The sequence below is a fragment of the Aquarana catesbeiana genome, linkage group LG04, assembly GCF_042186555.1.
Source record: "Aquarana catesbeiana isolate 2022-GZ linkage group LG04, ASM4218655v1, whole genome shotgun sequence".
Taxonomy (NCBI): Eukaryota; Metazoa; Chordata; class Amphibia; order Anura; family Ranidae; genus Aquarana; species Aquarana catesbeiana.
This window is the reverse complement of record NC_133327.1, coordinates 287,074,351-287,093,457: the sequence shown is the minus strand read 5'-3', so window position 1 is coordinate 287,093,457 and position 19,107 is coordinate 287,074,351. Positions and strand designations below refer to the sequence as shown.

At 38.9% G+C, this 19,107-nt stretch overlaps 1 protein-coding gene across 1 annotated transcript in view; it reads right to left on the bottom strand.

Moving 5' to 3' along the window:
* Positions 1 to 4,031: 4,031 nt before the first annotated feature.
* Positions 4,032 to 19,107, bottom strand: part of AGPAT5 (1-acylglycerol-3-phosphate O-acyltransferase 5) — a 151,706-nt gene continuing 136,630 nt past the window's right edge. The window contains exons 7-8 of the mRNA XM_073626651.1: positions 18,710 to 18,833; positions 4,032 to 14,476 (exon numbers count right to left, since the gene is read on the bottom strand). Of these exons, the coding sequence (XP_073482752.1) occupies positions 14,251 to 14,476; positions 18,710 to 18,833 (350 nt within the window). The 3' untranslated portion in view covers positions 4,032 to 14,250. The remainder of the gene's footprint in view (positions 14,477 to 18,709; positions 18,834 to 19,107) is intronic.

Genomic DNA, 19,107 nt, shown 5'->3' with positions numbered 1-19,107 from the left:
AAGAGATGAAAAGATAGAAAAGAAACCAGTGAATTCTGGAGTAAAGAGTAAACAAAAAACATATGAGATTAGATGATACATTGTATAAATTATTTTTTGCAAGTAATCACAATTTAGCCGTGAAAGAGAATAAATCTCTCTCTCAGGGGAATAAGTGCCTTCGTCACACTCCCACATAATATGGTTGGGAGAATGAGGAGGGCTAATGAGGGTACACGGATCTTCCGCTTACAGGAGAGAAGTGCTATGTCAAAAGACATCAAAATGATGATTCATTAATTGGAGTGCAGAATATAGTTTTTGTTGAAATTATTTATTCCAGGGTGGTTGTATATGGTTAGTCTTGCCCTAGGCTAAATAATTCAGTTAGAAAGGTACTGTTAATAACTTTGGTATTGATGAAGATAGTTTGAATTATTTTGGGATTTTAACCCTTTTAGAGTAAACAATTACATATTTTATTCATATGTAACTGTTTAGATATGTTAACTCATAAAATTGAGGTTGTATTGCTTCAGATTAGAATAAACAAAAACATAGTTCTAGGAACTAGTTAGGTACTAATATATTTGTTTTAAGAAAAGAAAGAAAAAGCTCCCATTACTTCTGGATTATTGAACATATTTGTCCTAAAAAGTAATAAATCTATTGTTATTACCTGAAAATATATAACTGAACAAGAATTTCCTTATTTCACTTATATATTCTAAGGCTATATGAATCAGAAGTAATAAGAAATATAACTGGAATGTAACTTGATCCCATACAGTGTGTGACTATCAGAATGCAGTTACATTCAGTTATAAATACAGGTTTTTTATAGGGAACCATCTCTTAGTATAATAAATGAAGAGATATCAGGAATTAGGATGTCAGTCCATTGAATCTTCTTGGTCCATGGATGATGTGGCATAACGGCCTCTTTTGTGAGAATGAGGATTCCCATTTTGTTCTGAAATTTTCTGGGTGCTGCCTGAAGGTGAAGATGATGCCATTCTTCTGCGTGTGGGAGTGTTGCTGCTTGTGGGTTCTGTCAGATTTAATTTTAAAAGGGTTTGTTGTAGTTCATCTGCTGATCTGCTTCTGTAAATTGTACCTTGGTAGTTAAATCTGACTGAAAAGGGGAAGCCCCATTGATACATAATGTTGTGGCGTTGCAGTTCCATTAGTTGGGGTTTCATGGATCGTCTTTTAGTAATAGTAAGTTGGGATAGGTCAGCAAAAATTTGATAATTGTGTCCTTGAAAATTAAGTTCCTTTTTTTCTCTTGCAGCAATTAGTATTTGTTCTTTCGTTCTGTAATAATGAAATTTTGTGATTATATCACGTGGGGGTCCGTCTTTCTTTTTGGCTGTGAGGGCTCTGTGTACTCTGTCCAGTTCTAAACGTTCAATAGGGATATCTGGCTTTAGTTCTTGTAATAGAGCAGTAATAGTAGATTGCAGGTCTGTCACAGTTTCAGGTATTCCCCTTATGCGCAAGTTTGAACGTCTGGCTCTATTTTCGTAATCTTCGAGCTTAGTTTGAAGTATTAAATTCTCTTTTTTTAATTGTTCCAATTCTGTTATATTTTCTTGGGTTGTAATTTCAATTTCATCAATTTTTATTTCTAAGGCTGCGGTGCGGTTTCCCAGCTCTCTTATTTCTTTGGTTAGGCTGTTATTTGGTCTGAGGTTTGTTTTAAAGCCTTATGAAGCATCTTTTCAAATTGTAATAATATTACTGGGGATGCTGAGGAGACTTGTGGAGAAGTTTGTGAGAGGATTTGTTCTGCATCTGACTCAAATGGAGAGTCTTGCTGTGACATTTTCTGTTTGTGAGAGCGCCCTGATGCTGTATATTGTGAGGTGACTGGAGCTGCTTTAGTTGCAGTGAGTGCCTGTGAGCTCTTTGTGAGGTGATTTTTATTTCTGCCACGGCTTCCTCCCAGTACCATATTTCCTGCCCAAACTTTCACAGTTTGTTCCCTGGGGCAAAAAGGTTCAAATGGATACCTTTTGAGCCTGCAGGCTCCGTTTGTCCTTCTCTTCTCTCCTCAGCGGTGCGGAGCTCTAACAATGCATGTCTGCTCCACTAGGCTCCGCCTCCTGTCCCCCCCTTGGAGGTCAAATTTCAATTTATTTTAAGTCATAGTCTTTTGACTAAAATGCCATTTTAGCTATAGTTGTATACTATATTAGTAATCTGAATAGTTTTAGTCGTATTTTAGTCTACTAAATTCTAATTGGTTTAAATTGCAATGCATTATTTAAGCATTTCTCCAGAATTTTCAAACTCATATACTTCTGGAGAAAAAAATCGAATAACAGGTTATTTATGATATTAAGGTTTAAACAAACTACAGACACAGATTTAGCCGTTATATACGGTCTTTATAAGTAAAACCATGTTTCATTACAAGAACGTTGCTTTTTTGACATAAGTGCAACTTTAAAATAAAAAATAAATAAAAAAGTCCTTCCCTCACATTTTTGTTTGTTAACCAAAATTGGAATGGAATTCTGAGTAATTTTCACTTAGTTTTCGTCACTGGAAAATGCCGCTGACAAAAAGGACGACGCAAATATTTTCGTGAACAAAATGAACACTGGTGGTAGAAGCATTTGCAATGAATTCACAGTCCTGTGGTTTTAAGGCTTGCCTGCCCACTTTTATTAAACAAACTTAAAGTAATTGTAAACGATCACTTTGTAAAACAACCCATTCAAAGATTGAAATGAAAGACAAAACATTTGTATAGATATATAAAAAAAAAAAAAAACACAACTGACCACAATGTGTTCTCCTGCTTAGTGTGATCAGTTTTTAATAGAGAAACAAGGGGACAAGCAGGAACACCAGGGACTTCACATAAAAGAAGCAATACAAAGAATAGGATACTTTCTCATACAAGTACATGGTATAGCAAGCACATATCAGGAATATGAAGTGTTGGTAACAAACGCTTTAAGGAAGGTCCACAAAACAGTTGCCCACAGAGGGGATTTTCACCAACAAAACTATAAGACCTCACGAACACTGGGCGTCGAAAATGCCACTTTTAAGGACAGTTAATTTTTCTGCCTCTAAAAGCCCCTCCATGTTTACCTATGTGTCCTTGCACACATAGGCATTTACAGGGGTTTAGAGGCAGCAAACAACCCCCCCCCCATCACTTGCGCATTCAGGAGAGGAGTGGTCAAGCAAAAAAGAAGCTGAACCTGAATAAACGCGTGTAATCGCGCCACAACGCTAGGTGTGTTTAGCACTCCATTTCAATGGCCAGAATAAATTAGTATTCTGGTTTTTCAAATGAATGCACAAATGCCTGACACACCTAAACGTGTTTGCAAAACGCGGCTTTGAGTGCATTTTCAGAAGGAGAATTCAGAAGAGCTGACCAGTATGCAGGCCATAATGAAAGCACCAAACTACCTGGCTCTCTGTTCAGCAGCACCGCTGCTCTTCTCACTGGTCCCTCAGACCTTCTCCCCTAGCTCTCCTGGCTCACTCAGCCTCTAGTTACAGCATCCTGCTATATGCACCCACTCCTTCCCTGAGACTTACAGATTATCTCAGTCCCTTGGACTTGCCTAGTTGCCCCAGCTCTTACAGTCCCTCAGACTCAATTAGCTGTCCTGACTGTCTCAGCCCCTGCAACATGGAGTGCCATCTACTGAGAAGAGCACCTCTCCTAATGGGAGTAGGCCTGTCTCCTAGATAGGGGCACGCATCTGGCTCTTGACAGGAGCCCAGCACTATGGTCAAGTCTTTGCTTATAACAAGTGTGCACACCTGCACGCTCACACAGAAGGCAGGTCTCTAGGAAGACCTGGACACAAGATTGAAGGCTACGTCCTGCCCAAGACTCTTTAAAGCCTTCAAGTGCCAGACCCTGATCCGGAAATACAAAACAAAGAAAACCGAATACCCAGTTTTTTTAGTACACTTTGGGATCCCTCACTCACTAGCCCTTCCCCTGAAGTTCAGCTTTACCTGAGGCTAAATGTAATGAAAGGATTATAAAAAAAAATACAGTAAAAATCGGCAAATATAATATGTCAAATGTTTATTCTCTTTACAAATTGTATCAGACATTAACAATAAAATTATAGGTATACAAGTGGCTGAAGCTTGGTTTAAAACCATGGCACTTTGCAATTAATGTTTAACACATCACTGTAAATAAAGTTTACATTAAATCCATTATTACAGCTGCTAAGCCTGAAAAATATGAATAAATATAAAATGTCTGCATCTTCAATAGAAAGAAAAAAAATTAACAAAAAAACAATCTTCAGTGCATATTTTGTTTAATTTCTCGATATCAGAGCAAAGCTATACACAAGTTTGATTTCCTACAAGGTCCACTGGTGTCCTCATTGCTTTGCAGCCGGTTTCCAATTTATTAAAACATATTTCAACACAACAGGTAATTCTGTATCAACATTTTACTTGCCAAAGCTATTTATTCAGTAAGAATCTATTAGATAGGAAGCTCTCACAAGCAAGGCCCTTATAACCCTCTTGTATTTAATTGTAATGTAACTATACTGAATGTCTTTATATTGAAAAAAAAGCTGCGCAACCTGTTGGCGCTGTATAAATCCTGCATAATAATTAGAGAGACTCATCTAGGTTTTCCCACTAAATCTTCACTCCCACCAGTAATTGTATTTGGATAGGTTTGCCATATTATCACTTCATGAAAACTACATTTTATAAGTTTTGCCCACGGAAAACCAGATTTCACTTTTGGGTTGACATATTTATTCAGAAATTCATCTATTATGTTAGCATTCTGTCATTTAGGTCAACCTACCAGAATGCCAGATATTCCCCCTTTGACTATGATAATTGTAAAGGCATCACATCATGTTGAACTTTCCATTTGCCATTTTTAAAGAGACATTTGCTGGATTAACAGGAAAGGGTGACTCCCTAATTCTTTTTGTAAGGTGCAAAATGTGGAACAAAGCTGAGGATGTCAGTTTAAGAGGCCATAATGTTAGTCACCCAAAGATAAAAGCAGCTGATGGGGGTTATGTAAATAAGAATCTTCCTTCTGTGCTGCCACACTTTTGTGATCCTTTCAGTTATGTATTTGGAGCTGCTGCTACCACCTAAGTGTACTCCCACACAGGCCAAACCATATATTAATAATATAATGGTGTGCTGCTGCTTTAAGAAATAACAAAAATAGAATATGTAATTTAAATAAAATAGTGACTCTGCATTTATGTATAAATAATTATAAACATAAGTTACTATTCCACATATTGCATTAAAAAAAAAAAAAACATAACCATACAAAATTATATTGTATGTTTCATAGTATTATTAATGCTGTATATGTGTGCCAGAGTCCATATATTTGCAACAGTTCAAAATTGGTTCTGTTTGCAGAGTACATAAATCACCAGAGTTACAAACGTGTAATAATGTGCCGCTAATCCAAAACCACCATGTGCTTCAACTCCTAGTGAAATACATGCTCACCTTGATCCTAGGCCCATATGCAATACAGGTCTAAAGGTGCTTATTTGTAAACCTTGCGATCCACCTCTTGGCTATTTAGCCCATGTCATGTGCAGGGACCCTTTAAGGGAGCGGACCTTCCAGCCACCATGCACAGATGATGCTCAAACATAGAATAGAGATTACTCATAGTGGAACACCATATGTTAACTTTAAGCCTTTTATTATAAAAAATATTGCACTCACAGACATAAAAACATCAAATGGCAGTGTTTATGCAGAACAAATCACCTTTTGCCACACTTCTGGTTTTGATGCAAAGCCGGAAGTGACTTGACACGATGTGTCACTGGTCACATGAATCCTTCAGCCGATTATGTCACTTCCGCCTTTAATGCAAAGCCGAAGTGTGGTGAGAGGCGATTTGTTCTGCATAAAACTCTGCCATTTGATCTTATGTCTGTGAGTTCAATATTTTTTAATAAAAAGTTTTCATATGGCGTTGCGCTATGAGAAATCTATTCTATGTTTGAGCATCAACTCTGATTGGATGGTCCGGTCCCTTAAGGGGACCCTGCACATTAAGTAGGAAAAAATGCCAGGAGGTGGATCTGCAAAGATTACAAAAAAAGTGCTTTAGACCGATATTGCATATGGGTCTAGGATCAAGGTGAGCATGTATTTTACTAAGAGCTGAAGCATATGGTAGTTTTGGAGTGGTGGAATAGTGGCATTTTATTACTGTTATGGACTCTACAAACTGAGCCAATTTTGAACTGCAATGAATATATGGACTCTGGCACATATATACAACACTATTAATGTTGGATATGCACTATGAAACATACAATATAACTATTTGAGTATATTGTATTTATTTTAAATACATTTGTGGAATAATAATTGGGGTTTATAAATATTTACACATGTATGTATAAATGCACAATCACCATTTTATTTAAAATTACAGATTATATTTTTTCCAATTTCTTAAAGGAGCAGCACACCATTAGATTATTAATACGTATATGGTTAACCAGTTGACGGAACATCAAAAAACTCTTTTGTAAATTCGGATGCTAGATGACTTCTTTCCAGCATGTGCTTGTAATGGTAGTGAAGCTAGCATGGCTCTCCTACATTCAACGCTTGTACCCCTCAACTAGGCACCAAAACCAATTAAGCAATAAAAAAAAAAAAAAAAAAAAAACAGATCTTGAGACATCCACCTAGCAATACAATTTTGCAGTTTTGGCAGATGGTGATAGTAAAATGAGTAAAAGGATTACGTGGCACACATTTCATATAAAAGGGCAGCAAAGATATTTTGCTGCATTCACTAGCACAATTTCATTCAACATTACATTTACAGAAATGTTATTTCTAAAACTAGGATATATTAAATCTTGGTGCTTGCTGTAATTAGGTTTTTTACACCTAGGAACATTTCCTTTTAAATCGTAACCTTACTTACTGTTTTCATCACTAACATAGAATATGCTCACAGGGTGAGAGCAAAGCGACTATCGTAAGTATATAGACATAAGCACCCTATGTGCCATACATAGAGATTTCAATAACTTTTGTGCTGGCAAACGTCAGACCTCCTTAGGAGGCAAAATTTGAGTTACTGAAAATAAGAAATTACAGAAAGAAGACAAGAAATTCCATAAAATGAAGGATAGCAACACAGTAGTGTTACATGAAGTAACACGGTTTCCTTCCATTATCTAACCTACTTTAGAAAAATTATAACTTCACCTTGTGGTTCTAGCAATACCCCCAATTCTTGCTTCCATAGAAAACCTCTCTACAGCTATCTGTAGATACTGCATAACAGTTGGGCACTGGAAAACCATTCGACTTGTGAAATGTCTTCTCTAAACTCCATTATAAGCATGCACATTTTCTCACAAAAAAATGTTGACACCCCTAATCTGATTTTGGAGGGGTGCAATTGTTTATTGGAAAAAATTGTACCAAAATTGTCATGGCTCCCAGTTAAGATCTGCAGTACTATGTAGCCACATAAGCATTCCCCAACCCTGTCTATATTCAGGCAGGATTAAAAAGAATATTCTAATTTCTAAGAGTACCTCTATTCCTATAAACAGCTTTCTTTACCTAGAAACGTGGCAACCAAATGGATTAGAATGACCACATGCATAATGAACACACCATTATAATGATCCAACACTATAAATTGTTGGCCTTTAAATTAAAAGATTGATTCCAAGCAGATTTTTTGTAACAAAGTCAAATACACTGTGTAATGGCAGTACATTTTAGCACTTTTTAAATGTAGTTTTGAAATATGAAAGACCCTCAACAACCAGTAAGGGTGGAAATGTGGCAAAGATAACACTCCAGGGCACCATGGGACTTGCAACCAAACCTATGTATCTTGTTTCCACACACCATTTCTCAAATGTCAGATAGAATGTTTAAACAATGAATTAGAAATCAAAACTCACTTTATCAAAGAACATATAGACTGCGGCGGCAAAATAGTGTACACCATGCTAATCAGAAATGTAGACCATTTGAGTGTGGAATCTTAAATGCTCAAAGAATAAAAAGGCGTCTTTCACTTTTGCCCAAAAAAAAAAAAAAAAAGACAATTTTTAAATTCTAAAGCACTGTTGTACAATCTTTTGTAAAATGAGCTTTCACAAATCAGATAAAAGCAAAACTACTGTGTAGCAATAAAATGGCATATCAGTTCATTTAATGGTGATATATCTGATCGCAGTCTTTCCATAGTTCATAGGGAAATTGGGTGCATCCTCATTACCCTCCCATCCCAAACTCTAATGTACCAAATTGGCCTACTGCCATTTAGGATGGCCTTTCACGGTACTTTCCGCGAACAGTAAAAAAAGATTTAGCCTGATCTTTTAGCCAATTCAAGTTCAAACTCTGAGAATAAGTGTAAACTTTAAACCACCCAACTCAGATCAGGGATGATAACTCTTTTTACCCCCATGTTACAGTGCTGAACCAAATACCAAACACCAGCACGGTCACTTGAGAGGAAAGTGAATGATTCACATGCAGCTCCACACCCAGAAGTACTCTTTTTTCACTCCCAGAGACTATACAGAGTGGCAGGGGTGAGAAAGGTTTCTTTGTCCTTATTATATATTTCCTATGAGTGCATAGACAGGAAAAATATGGACTGCACATGTCAATGAGCCTGCAAGAAGACGCGTTCATAAAACTCCATAGGTAATATTGATAAAGCAGTAAATCTGACATTTACTGCAGGTAAATCCTAAAGGACAATGGTTGAGTCACCCAGCAGTGAATGCTGGGTAAAGGTTCACAGTTTTATAAATATGCTGCAACTGTCCCTCTAGAGGTCTAAGACAGAGAAATGAGCGATAACATGACCACTGAATGCTCAGTTCTCGGTCTTCACTGAGCAGAGAGCAGTGACTAGCAGATACCATTCTCTGCTCTGCCCCTCCAATGCTCACTGAGGTTCCGGGCTGTGGAGGGGGCAGGAGCGGCTGGCTCAGGCTGTCAGCAGCGTGCTGAGAGGCTAAGCCAGCTGCCAGTCAGGCATTTAGGTGGATCCCAGTCTTAAAGTCACAATCCGTCCAGAGCCTGGGACAAGCTGAGTGACATCAGCAGGCAGTGGCCTTCAGTCTGCTGTCAGCTGAATCTGGGTTACAGGAGTGCAGAAATAAGTGCACTTCTGTGGCCCCAGAATGTAAAAAGCTTTGGCCATACTTCTCGTATTGATCTCACAATTTTTAATTTTACTAATTTAGGCAAAGATACATAAGGGCCTACTTAGTAGAAAAATAAAAATCCAGGCTAAAACTTAAAGCGATATTGAAGTCTTGTTTTTTTTTAAATAACGAACATGTTATACTTACCTGCTCTGTGCAGTGGTTTTGCACAGAGCAGCCAGGATTCTCCTTTTCTGGGGTCCCACAGCAGTGCCTTTGGCCCCTCCCTCCTGCCAGGTGCCCCCACAGCAAGCAGCTTGCTGTGGGGGCACCCAAGCAGGTGCGCTCCATTCACACACAAAGCCGCGGCTCACCCCTGCCGCTTCCGTCTCCCGATTGGCTCACGAGCTGCTGTCAAAAGCCAATCAGGAGTGCGAGTCCACGGAGAGGCAAGGCTCTCAGGGACATCACTGGAATTAGAGGGGGCACAGGTAAGTATTAGGGAGGCTAGAGGGGGCACAGGTAAGTATTAGGGAGGCTTGAGGGGGGGCTGACGGACACAAAAATTTTTTTTACCTTCGTACATAGAATGCATGAAGGTAAAAAAAACCTTGTGCCTTTACAACCACTTTATGACCTTTGCACACCATTCAGAAAAGCTGACAAATGGTTTTCTTTTATAACCTGGTCAGCTTACATCTATGTAAAAAATTGCAAATATCTTACAGATAGAACATTCCTACCTTGCTCTTGAAAAACAAAACTGTTAAAGCAGCTGAACATTACATATAATTTTAAAGATGCTGACTATAATGAGCACAGCATGACAGGAAAATTAAAAATAAATAAAAAAGGCACATTTGTAGCATGAGGATCAGTATATAAATTTTCTAGTGCATTGGCCAGCAGTATAGCATAGCACCATACCAGCATTTTAACAAAATGTCACATAACCCTTTATAGCTTTGACATTAAAAAAATAAAAATGAGGGGAAGAGTACAATGCATAATTTGACACAAATATCTGCAACATACAAATGCATAACTGAAACATGCAACACAATTAGAAAAGAAGCACAGAGAACACAAACATGCTATTATAACCTGTAGTATCTAGCACCACAACGTGAGTTTTATTTTCCTGGTTATAATTTTATTCTGAGTGTATAGACATGGAACATGTATTAAAACACACACTAAAAGAAATTCAAATATATTCTATTAATGAGCCAAAAGAAGTGTTATAGAAGAACTCTCTTCCCAGATACTTCTTTCATGCCCTTTAAATGAGAATAGTCAGACAACAGCTTTTTCAGCCACATTCAATTCCGAGTTTCCATGTCCCATTGTGGTGCAGTGCAGTGTTTCACACGGACCACTAAAGCTGGCCTTACACATGTAGAATTTAGTTCAAACAAGAAAGTATGAAAATCACATGTGCGATCATTGAGTGGTGCATTCATGGACTCTAAATTACTTTTAATTTGAGTACTATGTCAATGTCTCGATGTTCATAGAACAAATGTTCTAATTCTGGTTTAAGTTTGTTATGTGCATGTGCACAATATGAGTTTTCATGGCGAGGAGCAAATTCAACAATCAGAAATTGGTTTGTTTCATTATGCCGCGTACACACGAGCGGACTTTACGGCAGACTTTGCCCGGCGGACGGGATTTCATCGGACAATTTGATCATGTGTGGGCTCCAGCGGACTTTGTTTGCTCAAAAGTTGGACGGACTTAGATTTGAAACATGTTTTAAATCTATCCGTCAAACTCAAGTCCGGTCGAAAAGTCAGCTCATCTGTATGCTAGTTCGACTGACAAAAAGCCGCGTTAGGTCAGCTATTGGCTACTGGCTATGAACATCCTTGTTTTAGTCCGGTCGTACGTCATCACGTACGAATTCGACGGACTTTGGTGGATTGTGTGTAGGCAAGTCCGTTCATTCAGAAAGTCTGTCGTAAAGTACGTCGAACAGTCCGCCGGGCAAAGTCTGCCGTAAAGTCTGACCGTGTGTACGCGGCATTAGAATCAATCTTGTCCTTGATTTTTTTTATTTGTTTGCTGTTCTATTCAAAACCCATTGTTGAATTGACCCCTTTAACTCTCAGATAACTGAAGAACATGACATCTTTTGAACAAAATTCTACAGGTATAAGACCAGGTTTATTGCAGACTTCCCAATTCTCTCTTTTTTTTCTCAGAACTAGTGAATATACAGTGGGGACGGAAAGCATTCAGACCCCCTTAAATTTTTCACTCTGTTATATTGCAGCCATTTGCTAAAATCATTTAAGTTCATTTTTTTTCCTCATTAATGTACACACAGCACCCCATATTGACAGAAAAACACAGAATTGTTGACATTTTTGCAGATTTATTAAAAAAGAAAAACTGAAATATCACATGGTCCTAAGTATTCCGACCCTTTGCTGTGACACTCATATATTTAACTCAGGTGTTGTCCATTTCTTCTGATCATCCTTGAGATGGTTCTACACCTTCACTTCAGTCCAGCTGTGTTTGATTATACTGATTGGACTTGATTAGGAAAGCCACACACCTGTCTATATAAGACCTTACAGCTCACAGTGCATGTCAGAGCAAATGAGAATCATGAGGTCAAAGGAACTGCCTGAAGAGCTCAGAGACAGAATTGTGGTAAGGCACAGATCTGGCCAAGGTTACAAAAAAATTTCTGCTGCACTTAAGGTTCCTAAGACCACAGTGGCCTCCATAATCCTTAAATGGAAGACGTTTGGATGACCAGAACCCTTCCTAGAGCTGGCCGTCCAGCCAAACTGAGCTATCAAGGGAGAAGAGCCTTGGTGAGAGAGGTAAAGAAGAACCCAAAGATCACTGTGGCTGAGCTCCAGAGATGCAGTTGGGAGAAAGTTGTAGAAAGTCAACCATCACTGCAGCCCTCCACCAGTCTGGGGTTTTATGGCAGAGTGGCCTGACGGAAGCCTTTCCTTAGTGCAAGACACATGAAAGCCGCATGGAGTTTGCTAAAAAAAACACCTGAAAGACTCCAAGATAGTGAGAAATAAGATTCTCTGGTCTGATGAGACCAAGATAGAACTTTTTGGCCTTAATTCTAAGCGGTATGTGTGGAGAAAACCAGGCACTGCTCATCACCTGTCCAATACAGTCCCAACAGTGAAGCATGGTGGTGGCAGCATCATGCTGTGGGGTGTTTTTCAGCTGCAGGGACAGGACGACTGGTTGCAATCGAGGGAAAGATGAATGCGGCCAAGTACAGGCATATCTTGGATGAAAACCTTCTCCAGAGTGCTCAGGACCTCAGACTGGGCCGAAGGTTTACCTTCCAACAAGACAGTGACCCTAAGCACACAGCTAAAATAACAACGAAGGAGTGGCTTCACAACAACTCCGTGACTGTTCTTGAATGGCCCAGCCAGAGCCCTGACTTAAACCCAATTGAGCATCTCTGGAGAGACCTAAAAATGGCTGTCCACCAACGTTTACCATCCAGCCTGACAGAACTGGAGAGGATCTGCAAGGAGGAATGGCAGAGGATCCCCAACTTCAGGTGTAAAAAACTTGCTGCATCTTTCCCAAAAAGACTCATGGCTGTATTAGATCAAAAGTGTGCTTCTACTAAATACTGAGCAAAGGGTCTGAATACTTAGGACCATGTGATATTTCAGCTTTTCTTTTTTAATAAATCTGCAAAAATGTCAACCATTCTGTGTTTTTCTGTCAATATGGGGCACTGTGTGTACATTAATGAGGAAAAAAAAGAATTTAAATGATTTTAGCAAATGGCTGCAATATAACACAGAGTGAAAAATTTAAAGGGGTTGTAAAGGTAAAAATTTTTTCACCTTAATGCATTCTATGCATTAAGGTGAAAAAACTTTTGACAGTACCGCCGCCCCCAGGCCCCCCGTTTTACTTACCTGACGCCTCGAATCTTCTCTCCTCGTCCTCGTCAGCTTCATTGCAGCTCAGCCTGGTCGCTGATTGGCTGCAGTGGATGGATTGAAAGCAGCGCAGCCATTGGATCCGATGACGCGGCGTGCCGGGGGGCGGGGCCGAGTGATACAGCGAGCGGCTATAGCCGCCGGCTGTATCACGGGAGCGCGCCCGCAAGCACTCACCACCGTGCGAGGGAGCTCGCATGAAGGTGGTAAATGCTTGCGGGGAGGAGCTGAAACAGCCGCCGAGGGACCCCAGAAGACCAGGTTCGGGGCCACTCTGTGCAGAACGAGCTGCACAGTGAAGGTAAGTATAACATGTTTGTTATTTTAAAAAAATAAAAAAAATAACTTTACAACCCCTTTAAGGGGGTCTGAATACTTTCCGTCCCCACTGTGTGTGTGTGTATATATATAATATTCCCATACCCCTTAGAGGTCCTCTGGGGAAACACCGCCATAACTGGACAGGTAGGTCGACCATTAAAAAAAAAAAAACCTAATTTTCCAGGCCCCAGAAAATGGAAGATGGATAGGTGGTATATACATGTGACTAAAAAGTGTGTACAGTTGGATAATATAAAGTTCCATTTGTAAAACAAATAATTTGAGGTCAAAGGTTAGAAAGGTGAACTGCATCTTCGAAAGCCAGCTGGGTTCAGCAACTTCTAATGGTCTAGCTGCAGAGACATAATAAACAATTAGGGCTAAAAGATGGCTGTGTACCAAAACTGCAGATTTTGTGTTTTGTGTATTTAGTTCTGGTTATTTATTTATTTTTCAATCTGGAGCCATAAATACCAGTTCCCGGCTAACTTGTCTCTTAAAATATTGGCACATTTACTTATTCAAACTGCGTGGCAGAAGCAGATTTGTAACCTTTGACCATTAGACTGGATGGTGCACACACTATTGTCAGGTAACAAAAGGGTATTCCATGGCTATAAAATATAGTTGGGATCAGTATACTAAGTGACCCTTTTCTTTAAAGTTAGGAAAAAATGAATTGTAAGCAAATACCAAAGATTATTTGCATGACATGTATCACATTGGTATCAGTCTTACATTTTACTAGATGACCATGGATAAGGCAATATTTACAATGTCTTCTGTTATGGGGGGAAAAAAAAAAGTTTTGGTATGATGTGCAGCTGACTTGAGACCAAGTCTGTTCAGGCCTTAATGCTGACCCATAGACAGCCAATTAAAGTTGCATATATCCACGTGTTGACATAAACTTTCCTTCCAGTTTCTGTACATAACATGCCAGCAGTTACACCAGTTAAAAGTAACAAAGACGGCACCGTCTTTTTCAACCCAAGTTTGGCAGTATGACCTTCCCCAGGAAACTTATTGCGTTTTTCAGGATCCGCAGCCTCATAAAACTCTGTCAGTAACCTAGAAGAAAATAATACAATTATTTATTTTATGTTAAACCAAAAACATAGAACTGTCAAAATGTTAAATCTAAACATGTGCTGAAATATAAAGCAACAACATGATTCGCCCAATGACCATGGCACAACGGTATGGCCTATGCCATATCAAAACTCAGTATTGTTCATTGCAAAGTATTAAATGTTCTGTCAAACATATACCAAACTCTACATTATTTTACAAAAGATGGGGAGTATTAGACCTATGTTTACAGCTCAGGTAAGCAGGAATTTGGGGTAAATGTGAACACGTTAGACCCATATTTTAGCACCATTTATAGCAAGCACCGTCATCATGATGCTCAGGTTGTGCCCACTAGTGTCTTTGATCCACCATGGAATTTCCAGATAAAAAAAAAAAAAAAAAAAAATAGTATAAATAAGTGGCAGTGCCAAACAGGTTCCAAGAGAAATCAGCACTCTGGGAGGACTGATGAAATGAAGCCACAGGGGTAACATCCCATGACCCTCAAGTGGATTAGTTGGACTAAGCTATTAAAATGTAGACTTTGGAAGAATTTATAAATAAGAAAGGAGAGGGCAGCAGACCATGCATTATGTGCTATTTGTCTTACAAATGGATCTTGCTTGCCTCAGGTTCATGGACTTTAATATGATAAGACAAAACACAAGCTGCCGATTTAGACACTTTAAAAAAGGAACTGCAGTCTGCTCACATAATTTGTAATAAAAACATCTTTGCCATTCTGAAGCTTCCCTCCAACCACTTTGCATATTATTTTATATATATTGCGATTCTGTATGTGCCAAATATGCTGCAGAAATCTCCCTGAGTCTGGCTGCAGCCATTTTAACTGTGGGCAGCTGAAGCTGCTTCCTGTTCACTTCCTGGATTCACACAGACACACACCTCCAGCTCTGCAGCTCATTGGCCCTCTTATGACTCTTCCCCCCCTTCCTTCCTGGCAAACTCTGAGAATGAGAGGGAGAGCTGTGCATGAGGTCATAAGCCTAGGCATTTTACCAGACAAGAGACAGGAAGTGGGCTGTATAAGGTTTTTACTGGCAGAAAAAAAAAATTTACTATCAAAAAACAACAAGGGCAGAAGATTTAATAGACGGAAAGATGAAAAAATGACTGATGGTCGGCTTTAATATTCATTGACACATTTTCATTTATAACATTGCTTTGCTAAATAATGGAGATGTTCTCTGTATTGTGAGCTTGCCATTAGAATATTGTGAACTTTCGTAGGTTGCATGACAAGTTTTATGTTTCCTCTCAAGCCAAAAGAAAATGTCTATACTATTTTCTTAGCTATATAACTTGTCAATCTGATTTCCCTAAAAGAGAGCGTGCTGTAATATGACACCCCATACTTTCACCATTCTAATCAGGAAAACACAAATTAAGAACGGTCCTGAAATGCCTTTTTATATATAAAACACACTGCTCTGTGCTCTCCCAGAGGCTTCTAAGCTAAAGGAAATTAGGGGATATTAAAGGCATATTATTAAAGCATATTAAAGCATCTTATCAGAGTAGGAAATAGGAGTTGCTGTTGTTGAGGTCTTTTAAATATATGTTCCAGGGCTGATCATACATCTTTTTGCTTTAGACCCCCTTTCACACTGGAGGCATTTTTCAGGCACTTTGGGGCTAAAAATAGCGCCTGTAAAGCGCCTGAAAAATAAATGCCTCCCCTGCAGTCCCAGTGTGAAAGCCAGAGTGCTTTCACACTGGGGCGATGCGTTGCCAGGACGTTAAAAAAAAAAAAAAAAAAAAAAAGTCCTGCAAGCAGTATCTTTGGGGCAGTATACACCGCTCCTGCCCATCGAAATGAATGGGCACCGCTGCCGAAGCACCTGCAAAGCGCTTTGGCAGCGGCGCTACACGGGTGCATTTAACCCTTTATTCAGCCGCTAGCGGGGCTTAAAAGCGCCCCGCTAGCGGCTGAATAACGCCGCTAAGACGGTAAAGCGCCACTAAAACTAGCTGCGTTTTACCGTCAACGCCTGCCCACCCCAGTGTGAAAGCAGCCTTATAATTTATTGTTTAACTGACCTAAATCAAGCATATGCATGTCATGTAAATCACCAGGTTGTAGAGGAAAGACAAGCAGTTAAGCCTTTGGACAAGCCACTTCATAAACAAGGCATCGGGGACCGAGTTAGCTTTGTCTGACCTCTGATCCTCTTCTTCAGTAAAAAGATCACAAATCCAAAACTTTAGCATTTAATGGGATGTGTGACTATCACTGGAGAGTTGCCCATAGAACAGGTGTCTTCAGCAAAGATATAAATTACCTTTGGGTTTTTTTTTTTCTGGATTGTCAGGGTAGAGGAGTCTTAATTTATGATAAATAAATCGAATGAAAGATATGTAAATGATGCAAAACGAATGTAATATTTTCTCTAAATAAATAACAAATATATACATCTAACAAATAAATATACAACAAATATATCAATTTTCCCTTTTAAAATTTTTCTTTTGCTTTTACCTAGCAGGGTGTAAATAAGATATATATTAGTGGTCAACTCTGATATAAGCAAAAAGGAGAAAACACTGTGCTAAACCAAAAAAAGATAATGAAGGAATGTTAGCTGCTAGCACTCATACAAACAAAGTTTACAGAAATGAATAAAAATTAGTGCAGCGCTGGACAGGATGTGACTAAATATGTGAAAACATCTAGAACTGACCTACACAAAGTAATGTGATCAAATATAAACCCATTATGTCTCATGAATTGTACTGGAACACAATACAAGGACTGGTGGAATGTGTAGCAGTAATGATCACACTATAACATGTGAATAATCTGTTCAACTATAAACGGCAAAAAGAAAAAATTGAACACGAGTGTAAATCAATACTACTGTTCAAAAATTGTGACAAAAATAAATAAACATAAATGTCCAAACAAGTGCAATGAAGAGGAGCAACTTCCAGATGGAATTTTAACATAAAATCTAGATGAATCGATCAAATGCCAAAATACACTTAAAAGGTGTGCAAATGAAAAGTTGGGTACTCTTACCGGATGCAGTGGACACACATACCATATGGCAGCGAGTCAAACAAGCTCATAGCACCTCGGTTCCTGGTGCTCACGCTGGATGTAATGGTCCTGCGACTCCAACCGTGCGTTTTCTATATCGTACCTCAGAACAGCAATGGGACTGTCAGATGTTCGCACTAGATGTAGTTGTTCCGTGACTCCAACTGTAGTCTCCAGACTGTGGGTCAGAATGGCAAAGGAACCAACAACCAGATGGATCCAAAGGGTGGTACCATAAGGAGAGCAGGGGAAATCATCGTGATCCGGACGTGGAATAGAATAGAAAAATAGGCTCCATATGGTGCAGATCAACCAAAAATGGTGTTAATAAAAAATATATCATACAACTCAATGCAAGATCAAAAGGTGATCACAGGATAAAAATGTAGATAAAAGCAATGTGGGAAGTGAAAGAGAGCTGGCCCAACGCGTTTCGACTCTATGGGTCTTCAACTGGGGCATAACCCACGGTCTGGAGACGTATGGTTGGAGTCACAGAACAACTACATCTAGTGCGAACATCAGGCTATCGGTCTCATTGCTGTTCTGACGTACAGTATAGAAAATGCATGTTTGGAGTCACAGGACCATTACATCCAGCGTGATCACCAGGAACCGAGGTGCTATGAGCTCATTTGACTCACTGCCGTATGGTATGTGTGTCCACCGCATCCAGTAAAAGTACCCAACTTTTCATTTGCACACCTTTTAAGTGTACTTTGGCATTTGATTGATTCATCTGGATTTTATGTCAAAATTCCATCTGGAAGTTGCTCCTCTTCATTGCACTTGTTTGGACATTTATGTTTATTTATTTTTGTCACAATTTTTGAACAGTAGTATTGAATTACACTCGTGTTCAATTTTTTCTTTTTGTCATTTATATTTGAACAGATTATTCACATGTTATAGTGTGATCATTACTGCTACACATTCCACCAGTCCTTGTATTGTGTTCCAGTACAATTCATGAGACATAGTGGGTTTATATTTGATCACATTACTTTGTGTAGGTCAGTTCTAGATGTTTTCACCTATTTAGTCACATCCTGTCCAGCTCTGCACTAATTTTTATTCAACTCTGATATAAGGAGATGAGCAATGGCTAATACTAATTGCCTTATCAGCAATTCATGAATCAAGTGGTCATTGAGTCTCCACACACGTACCTGTCTTTGATTTCAAACCGCTCATGTAGCCACCTTCTCATAAATGTTTGCTCCTTGGGTATATCCTTCACATTGATACGCTCCACAGCTATATGAATTCTTGGGCATTCCTTGCACAAAAAATCTACACATTCAAAAGTAGAAATATTTAGAAATAGTTATAAAACTTAACAAGTCTCTCAAAGAATTAAAAAAACAAACAAAAAAAAACTCTCATTAAAACAGTCATATTAAAGTCTTGTTTTTTTTTTTGTTTAACCACTTGCTTACTGGGCACTTAAACCCCCCTCCTGTCCAGACCAATTTTCAGCTTTCAGTGCTCTCACACTTTGAATGACAATTACTCAGTCATGCAACACTCTACCCAAATGATTTTTTTGTCCTTTTTTCCATACAAA